The sequence below is a fragment of the Stylophora pistillata genome, chromosome 4 (assembly GCF_964205215.1).
Source record: "Stylophora pistillata chromosome 4, jaStyPist1.2, whole genome shotgun sequence".
NCBI lineage: Eukaryota > Metazoa > Cnidaria > Anthozoa > Scleractinia > Pocilloporidae > Stylophora > Stylophora pistillata.
The window spans coordinates 26,832,793-26,860,676 of NC_142522.1; the positions used below are offsets into that span (position 1 = coordinate 26,832,793).

At 38.8% G+C, this 27,884-nt stretch overlaps 1 protein-coding gene and 1 long non-coding RNA gene across 6 annotated transcripts; one reads left to right on the forward strand and one right to left on the reverse strand.

Annotated features, from left to right (window-relative positions):
- On the forward strand, positions 1–27,501 carry LOC111339967 (uncharacterized). 5 transcript variants are annotated; one of them, XM_088757454.1, is made up of 25 exons: positions 1–153; positions 13,416–13,510; positions 13,608–13,701; positions 14,549–14,695; positions 15,653–15,801; positions 16,465–16,614; positions 17,393–17,476; positions 17,858–17,975; positions 18,058–18,164; positions 18,658–18,756; positions 18,856–18,943; positions 19,155–19,201; positions 19,524–19,920; positions 20,382–20,698; positions 20,874–21,164; positions 21,485–21,742; positions 22,554–22,856; positions 23,295–23,669; positions 24,086–24,169; positions 24,367–24,582; positions 24,834–24,923; positions 25,262–25,536; positions 25,677–25,842; positions 26,252–26,362; positions 26,661–27,501. In XM_088757454.1, exons 1-24 carry the CDS (start codon positions 93–95, stop codon positions 26,351–26,353), a joined length of 4,113 nt encoding a protein of 1,370 aa, XP_088613580.1. In that variant the 5' UTR covers positions 1–92; the 3' UTR covers positions 26,354–26,362; positions 26,661–27,501. The 5 variants fall into 5 exon arrangements, with proteins under 5 accessions (XP_088613580.1, XP_088613579.1, XP_022802452.2 ...); XM_088757453.1 differs by lacking the exon at positions 1–153 and adding an exon at positions 3,546–3,827 and having other exon boundaries at positions 18,058–18,149; XM_022946717.2 differs by lacking the exon at positions 1–153 and adding an exon at positions 3,553–3,827.
- LOC111339980 (uncharacterized) lies at positions 9,565–11,575 on the reverse strand. The gene is made up of 2 exons (XR_002695711.2): positions 10,811–11,575; positions 9,565–10,129 (listed from the first exon to the last, which is right to left on the reverse strand). It is a non-coding gene; the product is annotated as an uncharacterized LOC111339980 (long non-coding RNA).
- Positions 27,502–27,884: the final 383 nt, after the last annotated feature.

Genomic DNA, 27,884 nt, shown 5'->3' on the forward strand with positions numbered 1-27,884 from the left:
ATCTGAGTGGCCATAAGAGAGTATATAAGCACCTTGATTGTTTGTATTCCAGTTGCAGTTAAACAAAGTAACAACCTGCCTTCTAGCCGAGAATGGGACCGTCCCAAGCATGGATGCGGATCTTCTCTTTGTTGATACTGTGTATATTCAGAGGTAAGTGGGATTTATTTCTTTCTGTAAACGTAAATATGTAATCCGAGGAAACCGATATTCGGTTTGACCGCCCCTTGTCTCAGGTCGCGAAGCTTCACTTGATTTATGCGAAAACTTCAGCACAGTTTAAGCCAAAGCTATAAATCATTCACTATGATTTCCTCTCGCTGTGGCAGACCCTTAATAGCTTCGAAAATGGTTCGTTTAGAGCGAAAAGATGGCGAAATAAATCTCAATCGCAAGTCGCCGCGTTTACAAAAGCACGTTTGTACTGTCCACCTCCGACAGCGGCACTGGACAATAAATTGAAGTCGCGCTGAACTTGTAAAACGTAAATGCTCTGTAGCAAAATTAGCAGTTTCGAAGAAATAGGAAGTATTATGAGAGAAAAGTAGGGGTTTGAGTGAGATTTTAAGAGTTTAAGGTGTAAAAATGACATATGCGCTAGAATGAGTTATGGTGTCCGGAATGTGGTCTGGAAGAAGGAAATCTACAGAGCCTAGATATGGCCAATTCAAAGCGAAACTTTGTGTTTGAATCGCACATTTGGATTCTCAATCTCTAATTTATCGGCCAAGTTAATTCTTTTAATCCTATCCGTTAGGAAAACGAAGTATTTAGCGAAGATTCTTCAGTGAAAAGAAATATGTTGTGTGCGGACTCATGGGGTTCCAGTGGGCTCGTTCTTACTTCATTTTTCACTTTTTGACACAAATGACTCAAATCCTCGGCGCCATACGTGGATTATGAATAATATTTGAATTAGTCTTTGAAGGTCGCACCAGCAGACACGCTACTCCGGAAGGTTTAAGCGAAAGACTGTTTTTAGGACCAAATGAGGACCAAGAACCACCTTGTAACTGATTCAATTAAAAAGGCCTGCGAAAGGTGACAAAAATTTCCCAAAGTCGAACAGGCGCCTTGCCCGGATGTCGCAAAGATACCAGCGAAAGTTTTACCAATTACAGTTTCCCTGCATTTCGTGATTAAGTAATAACATGGTGACAAAGTTCTCTTTTTGTCTGCTCTTAATTTTTCCCCCAGCCACCGTTAAGTATTGGGGTCTGAAGCTGAATTTATTTGTGTCCAACAAAGTCAAACTTTACTTCAAAAACATTTTTTTTTCATTTGGCGGTTTCCAGTTGCCAGACACTCAATCGTTTATACAAAACAGACATTTTAAGAAAATTTTTATCATGTCCTTTAGCTCAACATCACCGTGGGAGCCAAGAGTATTGTCGGCTATTATTGGTTCTTGAATAATTATCGAGTTGTGAGATTGATTTCTTATGAAGGTGTTAAACACATCACAAAAATTTTTTCCGTTGTAATCACTACTGTTAAAGGTGAAGTAACCGAGAAGTGCTTCTGTGTTATTCTATTTCAAAAACAACATAGGCAGTTGGTTGCTTAATAGATATTTCCAAATATAGAAAGCCGAAGTAGAGTTGGAACTTGGAAGGTATAATAGGGCAAGATGTTTGGTGACTTGAAGCCACCGAACAAAGTGAACAATTACTAGCGGAAGAATTAGTAAGAAAGTATTTGTCGCGGTTTTGACCTTTGTGTTCGTAGCAAATCTAATGTGTTTGTTTCAGCGCTTCAATGAAACGATTTGTTGTCTACTTCGCTTTCGTATCATCCATGATTATCCCACTGAGGGAATTTCTCGAGCTTTTTTTAAATAGATTCTTCGGTAGTTTCTCTGCGGTAGAAGATTTTCATTTGTTAAAAGCTTTACTCGCCTTTCTAATAAGATTAAACGAGTCCGAAAGAAATTAAAGCGAATGAATAAAATAAAATGAAGGTACAACAAGATGTTACTTGACTCTTATTTGCGCAGGGAATGCACAGAAATTTATTGCACCGGATTTTATCCTCGGATGTATCATACACAAAGTTTGTGCCGTGCATTTTTCCCTTTCTGAGCGCATTGAGCATTTCCCTTCTTTTAACCTGTAGGTCGTTATCACTACTAATGCTGCATTTGGTATGTTTAAGTTAGTGATCCTCGGTCTGTATTTCTCTTTAACCTTAAAAGACAAGCCTGAGGTGAGAAGCCCCCTCACTTATGAAGAACGTGTAGAAGAATGGTTAAGTCTAAACTGAAGCTAAACCTGAAATCATTTACACGATAAACGCTTTAGACCTAATAAAGTAAACAACAATTATTGACGCAATGATAAGTGCACAAAGCGGATTGAACCCCCTTGCCGGTCTTCGTATAGGTTCATCCTTCTACTTGCAACCTCATGAAATGACTGAGATAAATACAGCTCACCCCAATGAGTACGGTTATGCTTTCTCTTACGGATTTTGATAATGGAATTGAGTATGTTTATTGGTTTCCCACCAGTTTTTTTTTTTTTTTTTTTTTTTTAGAAGAAGTGGCCACCCCTCACGCAGAACAATAAATCTTAAATCCGCGGGGCGTTTTCGCTACCTTGTTAGAAGGCACAAAGGTTAAGCCTGGATTAGTTAAGTGTTTAATGATGCGATGTAGCTGCAGCTAAGGCTCCGAAAGTTTTCTGTGGGTCACTCTCGTACCTCTCCCATCTGCATGGGTCTTTCTTACGTTTTCAGAGTTCTTATCAATTCCGTATTGTCTACTTATCTAGTTAGCGAGTTTACTTTCTAGCTTGTAGCGTTGATAAGTCTGTCTGTAACGGGCACCTTTGCTGTCAGAATTCTCGAGACTACAATCGGTGGTCGGTAAATTTGATACGGCACAAGATGTTTCCATCACAAAGATTTAGAACAGATACTCGTGCGTTTTTTGAAAGTTTGACTCTTGCGTTATTGAAGTTAATTTCTATATTACAAGACCACTTTTGCTTTATGTGGTAACGGTGAAATATTCTGAAGAACTTTCTACATTTTTCCTTCAAACAATTGAGATTTCTTTGTTTTTTTTTTTTTCGAACGAGCCTAAGAAATTTAAATACAGCGATATCTCAACCTCTACCCGTGGAGGTTTCGTACCCCACTTTTGTGTTCTGTGCGAATCATGATGACAATTGCACACAATCTGATTAACGTTAGAAAAAAATATTATTGACTTTCAATATAACAATTACCATTTGTGAGTCAATTTGTAAACTCCTGCACAACAAAATTTTTACGTGAACATTTTAGACTGCGGCTTAGATGTAATTTCCAGATGTTATTACATCCTCTGCAGTGAGCGGAACTGTGTCCAGTACTCGTAATTCTTACAAAGACTCAAAAATTAACCTAATCCCCAGTTTTCAAAGCTTTTCCATAAAAACTTGAGCGCGGTGTCTCATTGGCGGAAACCCAGTTGACAATCAAAGGCGTCTGCGTGTATTTTAATGGCATGACGCGCGCGTTACGTAGCACAAGTATTTAATTCATTTCCTCTGCACATGTTTTGCCCATGTAATCAACCTTCTCAAGACGGCGTTTGTAGAAACAGGAGTAACGCTGTAAGACCTCGCAAACCAGGCCACCGATAACCTTACTACTAATCAGGGAGGGGAACATTTCAGTCAACATTTCAGCCACAATGCGGATGAAAGTCTACCACGAGTTAAATTCGGAGAGGAAACGACCGCGATGGGTGATGCGCGCTTTGATCATAGGATTTATTTTGCTTCTTGTTTTGTTGGCTAATATCTTTGTGCACATTTTTCTTCCATCCGACGAGCTATTAGGTAAGTTGGCCACTAATTTAAACCATTCCTGCTCTCTGCCGTGGTCTATTTTTATTTACTTGTTTATTATTATTTTTTTTTTAAGAGGATGTACTGATTCGAAAGGGCAAATTAATTCGAATGGAGACCCTTGGGACTTTAGTTGAAAATCGTGGTGTTTATTTAACTCCCCTAGTTTTTATCAAGCTCTAAACAACATCAATTAGGTCACTATCCTTCAGCCAGCTTTGCATTTCGCGTGTCGCATTTAACCGTGTAGAGTTAGCAAACATGACCACAACTTCAGTAGAGACTGTCGAAGTAACTTCACTATGATCACGCGCCAAGGATTAAGTTTTCTTGATTTTAACGCCCGTCTTGCTTCTGTTTATGATTTCTTATACTTCCTCGCATAACTTGTGAAGTGATTTCTACTTGTTGGACCGTATACTCTTTGATTATGTACCGTGGAAGTGTTTCACGAGACACTTACTGCTTTACCAATGTACATCTTGAATATTTATTACTATATCGAGATTATTTCAATTTCACTCCATCCGAGAAAAATCAATTATAATTGTACACCCGTTTGACTCGTTCGTTATGGCTTTTTCTCAATAAAACGCCGATCAGAAACTGACTTGTAAACCCTGTCGAACGTTTGAGATTTACAAAGCTCGGAGACAACATTTCAAAAAGCCGTTCCCAAATACCTTCCTTTTGTTTCGAAGGTATGCTTTCTATTTTCATATAGACACTTCAAGGTGTGAAAATAATGATGTGGGTGAAGAAACGACCCAAAAATGAGATTATTTCCAAATTTTTTGTCAATTGGATTTCCCCTACGTTCCATGTAGCTTCTAAAATTTGATTATTCACGCAGGACAAAGAGTATTTTGTTATTGCAAACGCTCTAATGAGGAACGAGCTGCTCGCTTTCGTATTTGTATATGTTTTAATTTAGAGTGACGCGCGAGGCTAATGTAAACACTCAGTGCGGTTCATAATCCTTCCTTCACAATACGAAGCTTTTACAGTTCCATTATGTCACTTAAAATATGTGACGGGTTTGTTGATAAGCCAAAATTCGATCCTCAGCCTTTGTTACTTCCAGAAATGTTGCGATCGCAAGACAGATGCGCGAGTAAAATGTTGTAGTACCAAATGGCAAAATGATTATTCGATACTTCTGTCTCGGCTTTTTCACCTCTAAAGGAAATGTGTTCTGCGGTTTTTCGTCGGATTGGACTAAAGAAATGTGGGTTAGTCACGTCTGTTGATCTTAACTTAATCTTCGGGGGAAAATGTTCAATAGTTCTCAAGAACTTTTTGAAAATAGGCTAGGACCTTTTGATTTTGCTGGAATATCAAATATCTTGCGAAACGAGTCAAAGCAGGCCTTTTGGAGTCAACCCCCTTTCTCCCCCTGGGAATTATTTTTGACGGAAATACCTGCGACTTTACGCAGTGTTTTTCAACGAAGACAATTACTTTATTTGATGTGGTTTACGTTCCAGGAAGCAAAATTAATTTACAATCCATCACCGCCAAAAAAATTTGACAGGCGAAACAGCATTTCGTCCCGGTGTCATAATTTATCGCCAACTCGCTGGTAATTTTCTATTTTCATGAAAACCGGTTTGGTTGTCTTTTCAGCACACTGGGTAATGAACTAGTTAAAATAGTCACCCCTTTGATGTAGAAACATTTGCTTACTCTGTAACTTGACAGTTCTGGTCCATGGATCTGCGCAAATATTTCGCTGTCAAATGAACTGCAAAGAAACATGCGCGAGTAGAAAAGAACAGAAACCATTTTGCTTTTACTGACAGCAGAGGGAATGTTTGTAATCCCAGTTAAATTAATACGATCGGTAATGTTCAAAGATGCACTCCTTTGTGTAGGAAACTATCAGAAGAGAGCATTTTGAAAATAAATGTGCAATTGTAAATTCAGGAAAATGTTACTGGTAGAACTCATTTAAAGCAGGTCATTGTGGTCCAACATTGATCAGTTCGAATTTGGAATGTAAAGGAAGAAAGGATTAGTTGCTGTTTCTCAGAAGACCCATTTTGATATAAACTTTGATCGATCTTTATTGATTCTTGAAGTAAGAATTGGGGCTATTCAGGCAAATTCAACCCAAAGGTTCCTCAAGGAATAATTGCTGAAAAGAAGAAGCAAAGTTTTATGATGTCAAATTTCGAAAACCAGCCTTAGTCTAGAGCAGAAGATCACACGCAATTTACTAAAGCAGCATTTATTTGTTATTCTGGTGTCTTGTGAAATAAATGTATGATAGCTAAACTCATGTTGACAGAAAAGGTAGGGCAACGTCACTATGGATTACCACTAGTAATTTTGATTCATGATCTTTTGTTTCTTATTTTGCTACTCAGTAAAAAACGGTCCATCAGACCTGAACCACTAACAACAGCCTTTTGTTGTTACAATCAGTTTACCCAAAACTGCAGCAGTCTCTTTAAAGTTCGACTTTTTTAGAAGCAATTGTTGGTTTCTCAGAGGTCGTATTCGATTCTTCAATGAATTATACAATTATAACACTTCTTTCCCCTCCCCCCCCCCCGAATACATTTAATCACCTTCCCTTTATCGCTGGAGATGATGAGGAAGCGACATTGAGTAGTGACTGAAATTCTTTTAGGGTTTCCTTCCTCAAGTTTACCTTAAGTCTGTCGCGGTTAGACCGTTTGAATTTGGGCGTATCAAGAAAAGTATCGATATCCATGAGAAATGCCGCGAGTGAAGTAGTAGCTATTTTGGTCAGACTACAAACATGCGCCGAAATATCTTAAGACAGCGGATTCGGCCCCATTTCACATGAAAAGAAGGACTGAGGGGCCGACCATTTAACTTTTGAGGAGAGGGTGGGTGATTTCTGGATCAAGAAATTTTTTTTCGAGAAATCTGCTGTGCAGGATATTTTTTCCGATTTTATGGTACATTTCTTCTGTTACATATGGGCTGCATGTAATTTTTTTCTTCTAACAAGCGCTTGCAGGAAATTTTTTTTCAAAATCACCCACCCCCCCTCCCCCTCAAAAGTTAAATGGTCGGCCCCTAAGTACGAGTACACTGAGAATATTCTATAATGTTTTCCGGAAACTTCAAATTGTGGCAGGTGCTGACAGGTTTTCGCACAGGCGCCTTTAATTGTAGGCCTCCAAAAAACTTCATCTGAAGTAATTGTAGGATGATTCCTCGCCTTGTGAAGTCTTCTTGAAGTTGAAGTGTGGCTTAAAATGGTTGAAACTCAATTCCACCAACACCTGATATGTTCTCGTTAATTGAAAGGTCGGCATTTTTACGGCTCCGGCAAGTCCGAGCAATTATGTAAGGAGATCTTTATCAAACAGTATTAAGATATATGACTGTAAATAATAGTCAAAATATCGAGACATCTTTCTTTCTGAGACAACTGATTTATTTCTAGTCGAAGGCCTAGTGGTAAACACACAGTTTAGTGTGCGAGAAATCGAAGTTATGGCTATCTGAAAGATCAGATGTACTGTTTTCTTTTAAAATCTATCAAAAGAAAGGCGAGCTGATCACTTAAGATCGAAATACTTTGGTTCAGAAGGGGTTATGCTCAAGCTTAAAATCGCAGGAAAAATTGAAATATAATCAAACGATAACCTAATTTGTGAAATAGGTTTACAGCATTGCAAATGTAACATAATTTCTCTCCACGGAAACAACTACTTCACAATACAAACTCAGTTAAGGGAATAGCGCTTCAAGGTTGTAAATGCATTGGGTCTTACCTTATTATACAATACAATATCTTTATTTTAACTTGAATTAAAGATAGCAAATACTTGCTAATATCTCCAAGTAAAGATATTGAAATTACTAAAATACACTAATACAATTAAAGAAAATTAAATAATATATATATATATGTATAAATAAATTTAAATATGACTAATAAGTTAAGAATTTATTAGCTTGTGAAATCTAGTGAACAAATTGAAAATGGTTGTCTCGTGAGAAATTTTGTTTAAATGATACGTTGTGGCAGGTGTTATCTTATGAAGTAAGCAGTTAGCTTCTTTTTTTTTCGGCCTTGAAAAAATATCGTGTCTACTGTTTCATAGTCTGTCTGAAGTGGTGAGTTATTTTCTGAAGCATTGTTTCGGTTTAGTCACAAGAGAAGCAATAACTAAGTAAATTTTAGTTTCCGTTTACATATTTGCCTCTTCACAAACAAATTCCACCAGCAACACAATAGTCACGCACATTTTTGTGCATACATAATCAATTCATTTAGTGGTTCAACTTAGCGTTTTCCTCAATTGAATAAAACATACGCAGAAAAAACGTTAACTTTGAAGAAGAAGTTGACTTTGAAGATTCACCAGCTGCTCTGTCGTGATTACTAACCTCGAGTGTCAAACTCAGAGACAGATTTGTAGTTATGTAATCCCAAGGATCAACACTAACTTTTCAAATTACTAGCCAAGTGGCTAGTGACAACTTAAATGTTACAAAAATTTCAGTGTGTTTACTGGCCAAACTGGTCTATGGAAATCAAAAACCACTAGCCAAAACTGAATTTCTACTAATGAATAAAGGCTGATAGTTTCTAAAGAAACTGTTTGGGGCTGCGTCGATGGGGGTAACGAAATAATTTCATTGGATATATCAACAAAGTTGAAATGGTAAATTGGCCACCGTAACGATTACAAAAGCTGACGTTTCGAGCGTTAGCCCTTCGTCGGAGCGACGAAGCTAGGGCTAACGCTCGAAACGTCAGCTTTTGTAATCGTTACGGTGGCCAATTTACCATTTCAACTTTGTTGATATATCCAAATGAATTTCTACTAGTTTTTGGGTAGTTGGCTACCGTTAGTGTTGAGCCCTGTATCCTCACTGTTGAAGTGTGATAGGAGATGCTGGTAGTTTTTCCTCTACCTTTACCTGATGCAATCCGTATGCTATTCGAGCGCTGGATACAAAAGTTCGGAGGAAAAACTACTCGTGTTACTACTTGTCGGATTGCGATTTAAAGGAAAATGACAAATTTTCTCAATTTGGAGACTGAAAACCTTTGGTTCTAAGATGATGGAAGATTGGAATGCGATTCATCGAGGAAGCAAACACCATGGTTTAGTTGTGCTTCGTGTAACTATTACAGAGAAAGCGATATAATTTACTTCATGATGGAATTAAACATCAAACTTCCACTCGATTTGGAAGAAAAGAAGTGAAAATGTTTTTCATAATGCAAAGGAGACACTTCGTCAAGATGATACTTTGCACTAGACTTTCTCTAGTTTGGGGACATACTCGACAATAGGAGAACCTTAACACAGAGTAAAGGACGTTTTCTGTGAGAGAAACGTGTGAAACACTCTTTGCTTAGTCAAGGACAGGTAGAAACTAACGGGCGAGTGTATGTATCGTGGGAAAACTAAGCAGACGGTAGAAGACATACAAAGTCTATGAAGACAATGTTGGCGCTTGCATCGCTGAAACAAGTTAACCGAACACCTCAATTGCTTCAACTATCACTTGATAAAATGGCTCAGAGCATCTTGGTGTAAAAGAGAGCCAAAGTTCATATTTGGGTATGTTAGTTTTACCAGTCAAACACTTACTCAGATGCCGTCTTTGAAGCAGCCTTTTAGAAGCAGCATTTTCGTTTTGTAGTAGACTTCTGTCATTGAATTCAGTGCTTTGAAAAGTACGCGTGTTCCCACGAAGGTCGCCCAAGTTGTTTTAAGGCCCAAGCAAAGAAATTTTAAGTTTTTACTTTAAAAAAAGAACTGTGATTCTTCATGGCGGCAGCATTTCTTCGAAAGAATTACTATTGCAATCGTCATAAAAATACATTTGGACTCAACCGATTGAATGTAGCCAAGTTATAGAACGGTTCGTCAATTTCCGTTGAGCAATCACTTCGACTTTGAATAGAATCGAATATAATCGATTAATTAGCACTACTTCACTGAAACATATCTCTACTAAACCATAAGAATTCACTTGGAAATATCGAAATGTTTTAATGAACTTTTCGACGCAAAAATCACGATCGTAAAACCATGTAGTGTTTCGAAGGCGCGTGGAATACAGTGATTACTAAAGTAGGTACCTTGGTCCACACGGTATACCGCCACAAATAGATTTTAGCTTCCGAACGTTGAATGAAATAGACTCAATCGATTACTTCCTTCCACTGAAGTGTTAAAGTCGTCAATAGACTAGCCCTGGAGTGGAATATGTTGTCGCACAATCTTGAGGAATAAGTTGGCGAGCCGAGTGGTTGGCCAACTTCAGCTCTAAATAGCAGTGAATACAACCTGTGTAACATCAAAAGAATCCTATAAAAAGATTGATCATTCGTCTATAGTTGTTGCCATTGAAGTTGTAATCACCTTTTTGTAAGTTTTCCCAAAACAAATCGCGGATGCCCCAACACTGAAGATTAACTGCGGAATGAACCTCTTCGAAACAACTAAAGCTAGGTAAAAATCCGCTAATTATGTTGTGTTTCACTTCGTATTTCTGATGAAAGAATGCTCCTTAGAGCCGATTTGCAAGTAACTTTAGTTTGAGAAGTGTGTTAAAAACGTAGGATCTTGTTGGTCATTACAATCGGAATTACAACAAGTCTTCACGTCGCTAAAGGCTCAATACTCTAAGGCCGGTGAGACAGTACTCTTACTCTGTCTCTCTCGTAATCAACTAGCATTTGTTTGCTCAATTGTATTTCTGAAATGTCTTTTGCGTAGTCTGGAAAGACTAACCTAAACTTTTACTGTGGCTAATGCCTTTAAATACTCTGAAATACCGTTTTCCTTCAAGGGAAAACGAACCACTTCATCGTGATTCAATTGAATTCAATTTCACCGATCAATTCGCAGTTACAATGTACAAATTAACAAGTTTAGTTTCGGCCTTGTTACATCAGGTAGCATTTTATTCAAGGCGAATCAAGAAATTAGTTTATCAGAGGAAAAGCATGCACATGCAACGCTCACCCGAAGTAAAGACGCCACGAAACGAATGAAAGAGTGTCTGTTCTCTAGGGCGTTGCCGTTCCTTTGTCTTCACCCGGTCTTCCGTGCAGGCATTTGTTTCCATCATGCAATTCAATTTTTTGTTTCTTAACGCAAGGAAGTGCATCGTACTAATGGAGGTCCACGACTGAATTAAAAATTTTCCGAGTAGAACCTTGTTAGCAGGATTTCATCAGTTGTTGTGCACGACAAACAATAATGATTAATGATCTGTTGCCATCTTGTTGCTTGGTGTCAATTTACAATTACGCGTCAGGTCTGCATCTTGATATGTGTTTGTCTTTCTAAGCGTCACGGATTCGTGAGCGACTCAGTTTATTTTAGTATTGCAACCTGAACCAGTACCTGGGATGAAGTTTTAGAACTTTAATTTTGTTATGCGTGATAAATGTCCACTTGCTACTTTACCTTCTCGGTTCTCAAGGCACACCGCAATCCCATTATCTTATCTTTGAATCGCAAATTCTACGAATGCTTCAGGGATGGGACCTACTTATCACAGAGCACCGCCTTTATGCTGGACCTCAAATTGGCCATTTATGTGACAATCAAAACATAGATATGCTGTCTTTCCATCACCTTTGTCTTAATCAGGAAACGCGCCAGTCAGTGGCTGATTAGCGCAGATATTTTCTGTCTATTTAGCAGCACGCTACGACCCATATCGAGTTTCTTCTGCATGCGATTGGACAAGTGGAGCGGTGGTTAGACGGCTTATCTCTTAGGTCCAATAGGTTTAATCCCAACTTTAAATGCTACCCTCAATTGTTTCTAATTATGAGGTGGAAAAATCCCTTAAACGGGCTCTTGAGTTTCTCAAAGAGACACTTCATAAGAGAAAAAGCTCGGTTGAGTTTGGAATGATTTCCAAACTTGCGCAAGTGTGTTCTATATTTAAACCGCTGTGATGATACCCATGTAACAATAAAAGGCGCTTTCACTTTTCACCTTTTTTTCTCTTCCAAATGGACTTACAGTATTTATCCTTGGTTACCAGATTATTTAGCTGTTGTTTTTACAGTACAAATAGCTCCTCCTCTCCTGTACCATTTGTTTGTTTTGAAGTTCGTGTAACACCCTTGTCAAGTGACAGACTGTTTAGTTTGTTCAACTTGGAGGAATGTCAAGATGTTGAAAACATTTCTTTCTTCGTCTTTCCTGCAACCACGATCGTTAAGATAAATATATTTCTGGAACTTTTAAGTCATTGTTCGATATGCATTCTCATTGGAAGTTGCGAATACTTAATCTTGAAAACAAATTTGACGAAATTGCTTGGCAGAAAGAATGTGTTGCAATGTATACAGAGTAAGTTTGGAGGATGCGGATATCCGCGTGCGGAACCGTTTGACGCATTTAAAAACGGTGGGTTAACCCTACCGGTGCAAACGACCTCCTCACTTGAAAAGTGTTAAGAGTGAAACGGCAACAACCTTGCTAAGAAGTTAAATCTCACAAAATGTTTTTCGCGAAGATTTCTCTTATTCTCTACGCTCTTGCTGCATTTAAAGTTGGTAAGTACAGTAGAATGGACAAGCAATGGCCTGTGGTAAAAAAGGTGACCCATAGCGTGCCGCCTGAACACAAAGGACAATTAATCATTTCTAGACAATTGTAGAGACATGCGGGAAGGAATTGGTTTTTGTAGTGCCTCTAAAGTTCTTCAACTAGGTGTTGAACAAGATTCAATGTAACGGCGCCCAATTTTTATCTGTTCAGCTGTTTTCTAGAAGGCAGGGTACTTGTTTCACAGTAGTTGACTGTGTTAAGCTCATTAAAGCTTCCTTTTCAGGGTGGCTTGTTAACTGGGCAAGGTCTCGTTTTTATTCGGCTTGAAAGTTTCACTTGAAGTTTATTGAATTGTAAAGTTTAACACGGTTTGATATTTTAAAATTTCATCACGGTAAAGTCGCGTTATTTCTACTCCTACAAGTCTTTACTTAGGGAGGATAACATTCCATTGAGGTGATTCACAAGTCAAACTTATCTTGTGGAAAATTTCCTCACGTGTTGGTTTTAGGTTTTGTGAGAAATTTAGGGATCGCTCTATGTAATCCTCGATAGTTATTTCTTAGGTCACTATCAAATGATAGAAATCAAGTGTCAAACGAACTTCCATGGGGTCCCTTCAGTTAGGAAGTGTTTGAACTGAAAACGATTTTTGGATGATGACAAATAGGAAATACCTCAGGAAATCAAACTTTAAACATTGCTTGTCCATCCCATAACTAACCATTTTGTTTTTTGTTGATGAAAAGCATTGCACCACCGCTAGAACTTACCGGTTTGAACTGGAGTCTTCTCGAAATAACATTATCCTAAAGTTACTTTGAAACGTGATAGTCTAAACACGTCAGCTTCAGGCCTTCGTACCTTTCGCATCCCACTGTATCCATTTCTGTCGCTTTACTGATCATGAACGCGCCGACTTTCGTGGTCATTTCTCTTTGCCTGCTTCTAAAATCAGTTTCAAATGCTTCACTATTGCCATTTTTGAAACGCGGTCTCAATGAACTTGACCATTTTCTGAACATTCCTCGTTCCTTCGTCTCCGTTTTATTCCCAGAACCTGTCGAAGCCAAGAACATAACAATCAAGTTGGGCTTCATCGGCGCTTTAGACGACTCTCTTGGAGCCACGGCTTCTCTAGGACAAGAATTGGTTAGTAATTTACCATTACCTATTTCTTGACGATAGTTTGTGTCCCAACAGTTTTTTGTGTTCCTGAAAACTCACCCTGATTACTTTGCACTTTCAGAGTTCGGCATTCAAGGTAGCTATCGAAGTCATTAACGAAGAGGCAGCTAAGCCGAAAGTTGGCAGTCAAATACGACTGTCTATGGATTTTAAGAGTAAGAATTCACTTTATACTGTTTGTGGTAAATTGGCTTAAAGCACTTACTTATCCTTTTGAACCCGCATGAGAGGGACTTAAACTTTGAAACAAAACAATCGCATCTCGATCCTTTCCGTTTGTGTTTGTGCGCCAAGAATTGGCGATCTTTCTCGCATGTTTTCTAAGGGAGGCTTTTCCTTTTTCCTAATTAACACCATAAAATTTCTTTCGTTACATGGCCGAGAGGTCTCCATCAATTGTCTTCACTCATCTTTTCTGTAAGGGGAATGGTGCAGGGTATAATGTTGCGCTGGTGAAGTAGCGTTTTCCCCTAGACAGTGTTGGAAGAGTGAGGTTCCTTTGGAGGAAAAGAAACCATTTGAGTGTGGCATACTTAGAGAAAGGAAATTATGCTTTATGTTGGGAATAACTAGATTAATCAACCCAATTATTAATTGATTTATGGTAGAGCATTCAATTACTAAAAGTTCTGAGAAGATATTCATTAATTTTAATTCCTATTATGAGTTAAGTAGCTACCTTCTTTGCATCCGTTCTTCTCTGATATAGTCGTGTTTTGGACATCTTTAAACACAAGAGTTTATGATGAGTTCTTAATAATCACTTGAGTACGTATTGTAAGCATCAAATTTTGTGTCCATTGCTTTCAACATGTAGCAGAGTATGAGCAAGAATACAAGCTAAAATGTTAAGTGTTGTTACCATTAAATAAGTATTTTATCTAGAGATAAAGAGGGACCATCTCTTTTCAAAAACATTTCAGGTTAAAAAGGTTGTAGTAGCGCTTTATTAATAGGTCTTTATCACACTTCTCTAAATGTTTACAATGTTTCTCTTTACAGGTATGATCAAAGATGGCGGCATCAATCCATCAAAGACCTGTAAAATCGCCGCACAGGAGCTAGCAGCCGATTCAGATGTTGTTGGAGTTGTAGGAGCGATGCGTTCCTCTTGTTCTCAAGCATCTCATCAATATTTCAGAGACAAGGGTGAGCGAAAACATTCAGACATTCAGTTAGTTTTGATATCAGGACACATCATGTATCAGTGCGTGTCAACATTCAACACTAGTGATAATTCTTTCCTCGATTATTCTGCGCTATTCGCAAACTTTTGTTTGAGAAAAAGGCGTGAGAAGTAAAGTGTTCGGCACCAAAGTTTACTTCTGATTTGGAAATATAATTATTGTGACGATATCTGAGAGAATCACATGGTATGCCTATGATTCACGCAGCCAACTATGATGTAACCTTTATCAACATTTAGTTACAGTTGGACTATTGACTTCATTGTGCACACATAACAAGAAAGTTGTGCCGATTTTTCTTCAGCAAAATGCTTCGCTTTGCCAACTTAAAAGGCAAACTTTTTAGGCTTAAAACTGGGTCAGTTCTGCCAAGGTATCATAACGTAGTTGGAAGCTTTTTTTTTTTAAGTTGATTTGGTTACTGAAAACTTTTTCTGATATGGATCTCTCCGCACCCTTAATTAGTTGCTTTCTTTCGAGTAGAATATCGAAAAGCGCTTTTCTGTTCGTGATGGTGAACGTTTTGGTTGAACTGACGCACATGAAAGAAGGAGCTTAGATTTAACAAGTAGGGAAATTTTGCAGAAGTGAGATGACAGAGCAGAAAGGCACAACATGAAAGTGTTAATTACTTGCCCCGTATGTTTCATGTAACGATAATACACGACAACAGATTGGGTCATTGAAACAAAAATAACCAAATGTCGAGTTTTACAATGCGATGAAATCGTGAAATATTAGGCGTTGCTGGCGTTAACATATCTAATTGTGACCTTAGGAAAGTGGCGTTGAAAGTGAAGACGATGTGAAAACGTCCCAAAAAAACCTGTTATCGTTTACTTGATAAAAAAATGATTTGCATCCAGCTTTGATGGGGTGAACTGTCCTTAAATTTGTTTTTGTATGGTTCTCTCTCTAGCGCCCTTCCTGACTCAGGTATCTTACGCGTCAACGGCAGCAGAGCTGTCCAACAAGAAGAAATATCCTCGATTCTTCAGGACGTGCGCCAGTGACGTTGCACAGGCTGAAGCTTTGGTGGGGTTGGTGACTCTTTTTAACTGGAGAAGAGTAAGTACTAACCTGGAGTCTGCTCTAGAACACTTTGTTTTTTTGCGTGCTTACAGGTCCGGTTTAGACAAAAAACATTTCATGTGTGAATGAAGATGCGTGTTAGTAAGCACCTGTAAAGTTCGGTGTTTTAAGTTTAGCATGTTTGAATCCGTGGGGAACAACTCAGCCGTGAAATAAGTCTTAGTAATGGCTTTCGCTTAGACCCCAAGTAAGTTGCTTTCTGCTTGTTTAGTTCAAAAAGGCTTATCTCCTTTATTCAGTTCAACCAAAGTCCACGTTTAAATAGATATTTTGCCTTGAACTAAGTCTTCCCCTCAGTCACATGGAATTTGTCCTTTTTGTGTCTAATATGATAGATTGCTCGATCTACGAACTATTCCGATAAACAATCAGAAAAGTTCTGTAGAATTTGGTCTAAAAATACTTGTATCATGATAAGTACATTCTTACCAGAACCTGGTACGCGAAAAGGGACAATACTACATCTACATAAAACGTGTGCATGAAAAAGTTAAAATGTTTCTAACATTGTATGTCTCAGATGAAATGATACTACGATTTTTTTGTTTCATTTAATAGACATGGGTTAAGGCTGCTTGTTGTCCGAAATTGCCAACATTCCCTCATTTCCTTAATAGTTCCTTTTGTTGTACCACACAGGTCAGTACCATTGCTACATCTGACGGGTATGGTAAAAACCTCGCTGATGCTTTTGAAACAGCTGCGCGATTGCAAGGAATTAGAATCCATGCATCTGCACGATTACCATCCATGGCTACCTCAGGAGATATAGACAGCAAAGTTCAGCGGGTAAGGAATGTTCTTTTATTTGGATCAAAATGGTCTGTTGACATTAGTACTCTTCAGGTGGAGTTTTAATGCATACACTGTAATGGTATTTAAAGCATTTGCGTCAAAGTTTTGATGGAAACCTTTTTAGCGAAGTCGATGTGGTTTGTGCAACTTGTCATTTCAAACACTGTTTTGTTTTGCCAAGTAATCGATGTTTACTTAAAGAGTCGGATGCTTACACAACACGTCTTGTTACCACCCTGAAATACTTTTAATGGCTTTGCATTTGAATCATCGTTATTTTTAAACGAGTTTTTTTATTTGACCAGGGCTAAAATTAGTCACAACGGGAAATACGGAGTGTCTTTATCGAGACAGATTGGTGCCCAAGTGAATTACCTCCTTTTTTTAGAAAGAAACTGTTATTTTTTCTTCGTTCTGGATTGTTCCGGAAAGACAGTTACTGTTGTATAAATCCACTCAAAAAATCCAAGGTGTGAAAATACTTCAAAGGCTTGTATGTTGATCCGCTTAGTATTGAGACCCCACTCTCCCCGCCCTGACAAATTATCACCTAACGAGATTCGTTATTTGTAAGAAGACCCTCGTTCTTACGCTGAAAGTTATTAATTTTCAACCGGGATTATTCTTTGCTTCCTGATTATCAGGATTAGCATGAGATCATCGCAAAATCGCGTAAGAAATGGTATGTCGTATTCGTTGAAGGGTTTTCACTTCAGTCTCTCAAGCTGTTTTTATATTGATCTGGGTGTCTCGTCGTGTTTTCATTTTGTAGATAAAAGAGGCTCAAACAAGAGTCAACCTCGTGTTTGCTTTACCAAAAGAAGCCCGCGCCATCTTCAAAGCTGCAAAAGCAAAGGTGACTCAGACTCATGACTTACAGTCATCGTAGTGACGTTTGTGAATTCAAACATTCGCTCAACATTTGTTTCTCAATGTTAATCTTATTGACTAAACCCTCTAACTCCGTGAGAGTGATTATCAATTAATTTTTCCTTACGGTATCACAGATAAATTAATCTTTATGTTCATGAGAATATGGGATATGTTAACCAACTAAAGAAGCTTTGACACTCATTAAACAAATTCTTCTTGTCAGTACGGTGGGAAATCTTTAGAGAACAGTGTGGAGAAAATGCATACTGATTATAGAGTTTGGTCACTAAACGAGCTATGAGGATAACACTTTTAGCCAATTTTAAATTTCTTATTGTTTATCTATGTACTTCCTTCTTTACAGGGTATGACAGGGGAGGGGTGGGTGTGGATAGGAAGTGACGGTGTCCTGGCCACTCCACCAACCAATCAAAGCACAGCTACACAAGCAATGCAAGGAACTGTGGGAACTATGCCCAAAGGTACGTGATGAAAACCCAAGCGTCGAAAAACCAAAAACAATTTTCCACTTACGATTTTTAATGTTTTATTCTCTTTCTCTAGGAGGGGTAGGAAAATGGATTCTCAGAATGCTCTTCAAGTGGATGAATCACAAAGACAACAGGAAACAGTATCCAGGAATTATTTATGACAACGTACGTCTGAATAAGGCCAGTATACGTTTGATGCTAAAAAAAGTTCGGGCCGGGTTCTTGCTTCATTCATTTGATCATATCCACATGTTAATTTGCGCAATATAAATTATTATTATTATTATTATTTTTATAATTATTATTATTATTAATATTATTAGAACAGTTTTCAATTGAGAGTCGACAGTAACTGCTTGGGGTTTGCTGTATCGCGCATTTTGTTTGGTTCAGGAAATTCGTGCCATTGTCTCATCCAATTAGGTTGGAAACCTTAAATCGATTGCATCCAGGTCGAGTTTTTCAATTAGGAAATTTTATTTGTATTTAATTTGTATTTTCGATGAATCCTTGTTGTACTTTACTTTGTTCTGCTTGGCCCTTTGATTTTTTTGCTTTAATTCGAAGTGGATTTTATCCATTGATTCATCTCACTCTGCGCGTGAAGTTTTAAATAGAAGTTTGATCATTGTAAACTCCAATCATAATAGTTTTTATTCTTTGCACCTTTTAGATGCCTTTTACGTCCGTGTATGTTCCACAAGTGTTCGATGCTGTTTATGCTTATTACTTGGCTTTTGACAGATTGGCGAGACAAGGCAAAATATCCTCGGTAAATATAGTGTTTATTCTCGGGGTTATTTTGGAAGTATTGCATTGCCCTTAATTTTGGTGGAGTTTATTAAATTTTTTTCTTCCTTGTTTTTCAAAGAGTGACTCTGCGTCAACGTTACGAAAGGTGGTCTTTGATGAGCTGAAGAAATTCAACAATAAAAACGCTAGATTTGTCGGTGCCCAAGGTGAGAAAGAGGTTCATCTCGACTGATCATGAAACCATCATCACCATGTTGTTTAGGTTATTCTAATGTCGTATGGCGTTAAGTTTTCGAAAAACGAGAAGTAGTCAGTAATATGACTATTTTGAATCTTGGTGGCGATTATGATGTGATACCAGTGAGAATCTACCAGTCGAACATGACAGGTACTGATATGCTTGCTTTTCTTCGTTAGGTCCCACATATTTTGAATCTCCAGGTTACGACGTTGGAAATCTTCAGGTAAGAATTCCTCAAGTCGAGCTGTCGGTCTCCCTGTCTCATCCTACATTTCATAGTGTTTTCCAAGAATGAACGTTTTTTGATCACCAAGCAACCTGTAAACTGATTCCCAATGGAAACCTCTTGACCATCCTAGACTCCTAACCTAAAAAAGAACAGATTATGTTACAATCTATTTGTAATAGAAGTTCTAGGCTGCTGATGCAGTTGTCTTTCTCTAAATAGAGATGGCTCTCCAAACAATTCTCGCAATCAAAATTTCCGCGACTAACAGTCGCAAATGATAAAAAGGCAATAACCACTTGGTTTCACCTCACTTCAGGGAAAGCTTTGGAAGAAGGTGGGAAAATGGAACAAAACTATTGGAGTCGAAAGAATGGATGTCATCATTTGGCCAGGCAATACAAAAATTCCACCAACTGACAAAGGATTACCCGGTAAGACAACTTTCAGAATCGGTTTCATCGCTCCGATCCACCCAGACTTGGCAGGACTATCCGAACTCGGTAAAGAATTTGAATCGGCTTTTCGCGTTGCCGTGGAGATGATGAACAAGGATCCAACGTTGGCAGTGGATTTCGATATCAAAATTCAAGATGGCGGTGTAGATGCTAACTCCTCTTGCAGAGCGGCGGCTGAACAGCTTGCTAAAGACGACGTCGTTGCTGTTATTGGTGCCTATCGTTCCTCTTGCTCTCAAGCCGCTGCTAATGTTTTAGGTAAGCGCCAGGACAGGTCATTGAGATCGCATCATACTTGTTATGTTATCTCTATTTAAACAAAAGTATTTTTAAAAGGTAAGGGGGGTAACTGCTACGAGAGAAACGATTACAAGGAAAGTAATCAGTTCGTTGTAGTTTTTAGCCAGCACTGGATTTATATCTAGCTTTTTGCTGACCGTCACTTGGGCGCCAACGTAATGCCTCCACCCATTCCTCTCTAATCACAGAGATGTGTGACAGTGGAACCACCCTATTGGGACCCCTCTTTTCAGGGAATACTTGCATGTAAGGGTCATAATCTTTGCTAATCGCCGAAAGATATTCTCCTGTAACCTTTGTATGTGGTACCCTCATTTAAGAGATTTATCTAGTCAACCTATGGGTGTCTTATGAATGGGTTTTTCACAGTAACCTTATGGAGCATTGTCTTAATTTTCTGCTCCTATTTGCACTCTCAGGAACTTCAAGTAACAGAATACCTCAAATTTCCTACGGCTCCACTTCTTCCGTCTTCTCAGACAAGGCAAATTATAAGTATTTCTTCAGGACATGTCCATCTGACGTGCATCAAGCTGCCGTTCTCTCAGCTTTATTCCGGAAGTACATGTTCCCGGAAGTCGGCACTGTTGCTACAAACGATATTTACGGAAAAGATCTTGCGGATATGTTTGAGAAAGAAGTCGCAAGCATGGCTGATGTGCCGGTCAGTGTGGTCAGCAGTCAACGATTCGATGTAAATGCACGAGCGGCCACCGTCCGACCAAAAATACAGAAGGTAATTGGGATATAATCCAATCTTTAGTATGTAATTGGGCCTTTCAACTGAGTGGGACTGAACTTTGCGGTGTAGGCACTTTGCTATCGCCATTAATCAAGTTCAGTTTAACCAAGGGTTTGGCTCTCTTGTCTTTCTATAAAATAAAGTCAACCATTTTGTCTACCTTCTCCAGCTGAAGTCGTCCGGTTCAAAAGTCCACCTCATCAGTATGGTACGTCAAGATGCCGAGACGGTCTTCCAACAGATCAAAGAGCTAGGCATGACGGGAAAAGGCTGGGTATGGATTGGTACTGATGGCGCAACCTCTTCCACGTTTCACCATCAGAAAGACCTGGAACGAACCATGGAAGGTATGATAGGAACACAGCCAAAAAACGGAGAGGGAAGTATTTATTTGAACTTTCTGGCAGCTTGGCTTAAGAAGGACTCTACAATCTACCCTGGGATTGTCCGTAGCAAGCCGGTGAGTTTCAGTAGCGCATATATCAATATATGATACTCCTCCACGCTAGTGGCGCAACATAAAAATCACGTTTATATTGGAGTTTCATCACTCGAACTTCATTGAAACCACTACAATAAAAGTGCATTTTACCTACAGTACGGTGAAAAATAAGCAAGGAAAGATCCCGGGGAAAAACAGCGTCTATATTAGACACGAACCAAATATGATTTACTCTAAAACCATACATTTCATCAAGAAAAATTGTTATAGTCGCTGTAATTTGCTAATTTGAAACCGTTTTCACTTTGGCTCACGTTATCGCATCTCTGTTCATTCAGACTCCCATGTCAGCGGCGTTCACTGCGCAGCTGTTTGACGCAGTACATGGTGTAGCGCTGGCTCTGTCAGACCTCGTCAATAAGAAAGTCATCAGTAGAACATCAGACGTGCAGACTGTGAGAGACGTACTATACCAGAAGTTAAGGACATTTGATGACTTCAGTTCAGGATATCCGAGTGCGACTGGTACGAACAACGTGATGTTCTTCGATCGGAATCAAGATCCTCCTCCTTTGTACGATGTCGTTAATCTTGTGGTAAGTTCTTCGAATGAAACCTCTAAGTAATAGGTTTCCACCGGTGATAGACATAAATATTGAACAAAGGCTGATAGTTTCTAAAGAAACTGTTTGGGGCTGCATCGGTGGGGGTAACGAAATAATTTGAATATATCAACAAAGTTGAAATGGTAAATTGGCCACCGTTACGATTATAAAAGCTGACGTTTCGAGCGTTAGCCCTTCGTCGGAGCGAAATGATATTGAACGTTCACTCATCAATACACAGGTTTATTACGAACCATGAACCCATGACCTCTACAATACCGGTCCAATGCGTTATCTACTGAGCCAGCAAGCCAACTGGAAGCTGGTCATTTTGTAACACTTGTACAAGCCTGGATTTTTGTTTTTAGGCTTTATTTTCTCTACTGCTTCAAGTATTGTTCATTGTTGCGATGATCACTCTCATCTTCAGACATTAATCAATCTCTAAGAATAGGCAGAAGAGGAAGGGCTCGGATGAGGTTGAAGAAGATGAACACGATCCAATGAAGTATATGTTTAGTTTTCCCACTCTACGAAAATAGATTTAAAAAAAACTCAAATGGTTAAGGTAAAAAAAACACTCAACTTCGTGAGGATAAACTTCTACCACAAATGAGACAAACTTTTAAACAGAAATTCCCCATAGATACAACGTAATAAAAAAATTGCTAAAACGGTCGTGTTAAAAGTGTGGAGAAAAAAACTTCCAATTTACACCCGATCTGAACAATACATTAACTTTAAAACATCACTTATTTATCCAAATCTGTTGTTTAACGTGAGTATGTTCTTAATTCTTCAGGGTAACAATTGGATCACGGTCGGTCAGTTCGACTCCAAAACAAAGAAAATTAATTTAAGAAGAGACATTGTGTTCCCTGGTGGCATGACAAGGATTCCGGGCAAAGATCGACCAACTTACAAGATCGCCGCTTTCTTCCCCACTCATGAAGATCTTGGGCCGCTAAGGGACCTGGGGCTAGAGTGGCAGGCAGCCTTTAGAGTCGCTGTGGAGCTTGTAAATACGGGCCCTTTCAAAGTGGCCTTCAGTTATGTTCTTGTTGATGGAGGAGAAAATGCGGAAACTTGTCGACGTGCAGCACAGGTACGAAAATAACTCAAACTCTGGTTTTAGTCGTTGTAAACGACATGGTCTGTTGTTGTCAGGCTCTTCATTGCTTATTTGTTCTATGAACTAGTTCCTAAAATTTTGTATTTTAAAGGATAACACCCTACAGATGATGAGATGGTTTATTGTCATCTCTTTACTTGCTGATTGATGTATTAACATAATAACACTATAAATAACACCCTACAGATAAATAATAAATAATAAATAACACCCTACAGATGATGAGATGGTTTATTGTCATCTCTTTACTTGCTGATTGATGTATTAACATAATAACACTATAAATAACACCCTACAGATAAATAATAAATAATAAATAACACCCTACAGATGATGAGATGGTTTATTGTCATCTCTTTACTTGCTGATTGATGTATTGTTTATGAAAGACCATTATGTCTTCCCTCTCAGAATCTTCCGGACGACGCGGATCTTATCATCGGAGAAGCCAGGTCGGCCTGTTCCATCGCAATCGCTGAAGCCACGAAACAAAAGAACATCCCTCAAATGTCGTACGCTTCCACGTCTGCGCAATTATCCGACAAGAAAACTTATCCACACGTCTTTCGCACATGCGCGTCTGATGTGTTTCAAGGGAAAGCTTTGGCCAAGCTTGTTCAAAGATACAAGTGGACGCAGTTGTCGACCGTAACAACACTTGATCTGTACAGTGAAGAGCTCGCTCGTAAGTTTGCAGTGGAAGTTCGGAAGAAAGGGGTCGACATTATTACTGAGCAGCGGTTTGAAGCACAAACAAAGTCGAGTATTAAGGAATATCTTAAAGGGGTGAGTGTCTTAGTACCAGTGGATGTGTAATTACTACAGGTAGCTACTGAAAGTTCGTTTGTTTGTATTGTATTAAATATATTAATCAGTAGTTTCACTAGCAACCTTTATGGCTTCCTTTGGTGTTAATGAATGGGATCCCATGAAAATGGGTTCCCACTCCACTGATAAGCAATCTCGTGACCGGTGGGTAAAAAAGGAAAAAAGCGTATGCAAGGGTGGGGATGACTGTAAAATGAACATAAGTTCAACCCAATGTTTTTTTTTTTAAAGCTTTTAGTTTTGTTCTCCTTTCCACCTGCCCTCGGGCGGCCCTTTGCTTTTCGGCTTTTCTCAGTACTCCACTTCAGTGGGGGGTAACGGAATTGTGGTCATTTCTAACGGAACAAATGTATCACAAATCTCTTTTTGAACAGATAAAGAAAGCTGGGACAGCAGTAAACCTGGTGAGCGCCACGACTGATGACGCAGAAAAAGTTTTTCAAGAAGCGATAGAGCAGGTAACAAGTTGATTATTTTATTGTTATCAATACAACATGTGGAGGGATCGGTCGTTTTAGTACTATCAGTAGTTTAAGTACTATCGTTTCACAAGAAGTATATCCCCACTTTAAAGAACCTCTTTCTCCTTTCCTAGCTGGAATTGTGTTTGTCATCCGTAGTCATATCGTTCCTTTTTTTTTTCTTTCGTTATTAGGGCATGACTGGTAAAGGATGGACGTGGATTGGAACCGACGGTGCTACCACGTCACCGTTCGTAGAGTCTCCCAACTTACAACTAGCCATGCAAGGCATGGTAGGCACCAGGCCTAAACACGGTGAAGGAGCACTATACCAAAAACTGCTAAAGACCTGGAAAGAAAAAGACGCATCCTTGTACCCAGGTCCTATCCATTCTCCTAGGGTGCTACAGGTTGGTTTGTATTTTCTTTATCTCATCCACACTTCTACCATCCTTTCCCACCGACTTCCTCTCTGATTTAGGTTTTTAAAATGATTGGTTTAGCCTGAATAAATCGCTAAGACCGCAGTCTAGATGCTCTTGAGATCCAATTGTGTTTTAACCTAGGTCCACGTGAGTTGACCCAAGAATTTTAAAGAGATCGGTATCTTTCTTCTGTTATCCTATTCAACCGTTAACTCCTGGTAATATTCATTCCACAGGCTTCTGCATATGTCGCTCAGGTCTACGATTCTGTTCTTGCTTATGCGCATGCTTTAACAAGACTTCACGAAGCGGGAACTATAAATAAGGTGAGTTTGTTAATGAATAAATTCGTGAATTCATGACGCATACCTTTTAAGATGTCTGCACACTAGATAATCTCTCTCTTAAATTTGTGTTTTCGATAAACCCGGTAAATTTAATCGAATGTGTACTCTTGGCTTTAGGTTTCGTTTAAGTCGACGTACTAGAAAGCGGAAATGTTTTGATAAACTTACAACAACGAACCTTTGATTATTTGACCCACGAAATTTTAAAGTGCCAATAAAACTGGAGCATGAGCACGTTTGCATGCGTTACGTTCCTACTTCCACCCTACCCCTCTCCTCCTTGCATGTTATTCATCCGAACGCTCTCCGCCTCACAGTACTCCTCCCGGGTGGATGTGCAAAAGGAGCTCATCACAGAACTACGCAAAATGAAGGACGCAAGTACAGGATTTGACAGCTCAACCGGCAGAAAACAGTTCTTCGATTCCAATCAAGATGCGCCAGCCATTTATGATGTCGTGAATCTAAATGGGGATTCGTGGGTTAAAGTTGGTTCTTACGACCCCTCCCCAGATCATGGACTCAGTATAAAGAAAAAGATCGTGTGGCCAGGAGGGAGCCTCAATACCCCAAGTGATCACCACCCCCCAAGGTAATAATACAAGTTACCATGTTTATTTTTTTGCCTTTCTTTCCTTCCCTCACACTAAAACTATTTTTGGCTTTATTCCCAAGGAGACCTTTTCAGTCAAGGTGTTATGTTTCTTAATTGCTTCTTTGTTGCCCTCACAGTGTAGAGGAGTCTGCGGTGACTGAACCGCCTAAAGCAACAGGTGTCAGTGATGATGGTATCATAGCTCTTGGCGTTGTGTTCGTTACTTTTGCCGTCGCCATGGGAACTTTTGTAGCTTACTTGATATACAGAGAGAAAAAGGGAAAACCTTCCTTTGGACCTCAGGTAAGAACATACACATTACTTCTTTGTTCTTTATTTTGCGTCTTTCAAATCAGTCTGCGATCTACATGGTCCATAGCCTCCTCTGTCGTAAACTCTCAGTGAATGCATCTGTGACAAATACTCTTTTTCCCTTTTGAATTTTGGGATGTTCATTTAGAATTCAGTAGTTCTTGAGACGTTTTATCTTTCTCGTTAGTAAGTTCCATGTTCTCAAAACAAAATGCTTATCAAATGTGGGATTGGAATATTGATACTGTTCAGCTTGTTCACGACCTCTTTAAATTGACGCTCGGTATTTTTTACTATAGTATCTATTGTGATTTTTTTTTTTCAGCGTTGCTCTCTGTTTTTCTTTGGCCTCTCCGCTGTGTCTTTGTTGCTAATCACGTTTGTTTAACATTGTTCCTAGGTCTTTAGACAAGCTTATCAATCCCCGATAAGCGAAATAGCCTCAGTTATGGATAACGGTAATATACAAGTTATACGAGCAGTCAAAGAGCCTTTAACATAAGGCCTACAGGTAAGATGAACGGAAAATTTTATTTTTTCAAGTTTCTGGTCCTATCCTTGTTTCCTTTCGCGTGATTTAAGAGCTGAAGCTTCGTTATTTTGAATAGTTTCTAGAAAAAAATTAATTTCATGCCCCTTTTTTGTTTAAGATATTTTTTTTTCTTCGATCTGCTGTGCAGGCACTCGGTAACATTTCAACGAAATTGAATTAAATTTTAAATGAAAAAGAGAAACGTGATAAAAATTTGGCATGCATCCGATTTCTGTCGCTATATGTTCTGGCTAACATCCATTTTTTTGTATTTTAGAATCCCTCAGAGCCTTAGTGACAAGAGACAAGGGCAGATTTTTCTTCCAAAAGTAGAATATTTATTGAAACTTTGTTTCACAAATACCGTGACTTGCTTTAGTTTAGCGGAATGCGTTCAAATTCCAAAGCCACATTGCACAAAGGATAATAGAATGTATAGGAATTTTTAAGTAAAACAAATAAGACATTGTTGCTTGTAAATATTTAAATGTTGAAACTTATTTGCTCTTTGTACTCAAATTTTTTTTCAATTGCTCGATATCGCGACAAAGTGAGTGAAAGGACTCGCTAGCCTAAGATCCTATCGAAATATCTTTTCAACCTAGATTAAATTAAAGAGATCGTTAAAAGTAAAGTGGTCTCAGAAGACTTTGACAATCCAGGTGACAATGTAACTGCAACCCTCGAACTCAAGGAAGACACTTCAGTGTCAAATGCTTAGAAATAGTGTACAATGAATGTTAAATCTAATTGGTCAAGAAAAACTATGACAGAGTAGCTAGCCAATGAGGTTTGAGGAAATCCCACGTAACCTGTTCAAAGCGAAAGAAAGGACGGTTAGGAGATATTTTGACCTCTTAGACCCAGTGCGCCGCTAGACCTTTTCTCTCTCAGCCTTGACAAAAATATTGACTTACGAAAATTGTCACTAGTTTTGTTTTAGTCATCGAATGACGCTTTACTGGCTGCTTGACATTAGTTTAGATTATCATACGCGTGCGTTGAGTTAAATCATACAAAACCTTTGAGATTTTCAAGTCGTAGTTTTTCCTTGTTTAGGTAATTGCTTCCATGAAGCAAAAATCTGTTCTCAATAAATTTCAGTTTTTGTGCGATAATTTTTGTTTGACTGTCGTTAATCCTTTTCATTCGCTTGTGCGATACTGATGATTAGTTGTGCTTCTACGTTGTTCGCACTTAGACAGATTATTTGTACTCGCTTGAGATGGATCAATCTGTCCTTGGTATATTCCACGTTACTAGATCTCGCCTCTTGGTTAACGTGACGCATATGTGTGCTGGTCACACAAGATGTCACGCGGCGAAGCAGGTTGTACGGGATTATATTCTTTATGCGTTATGTGTTTCGTTCAGCTTAAAATAACTTTTGTAGCATATCACAGTGATAAAAAAATGATAAGTGTACCATCTTTCCAGGCCGCTGCACACGACTGAGGTCAATCGGTTATCGCACGGACTTTCCTATGTATATGTTAAAAGC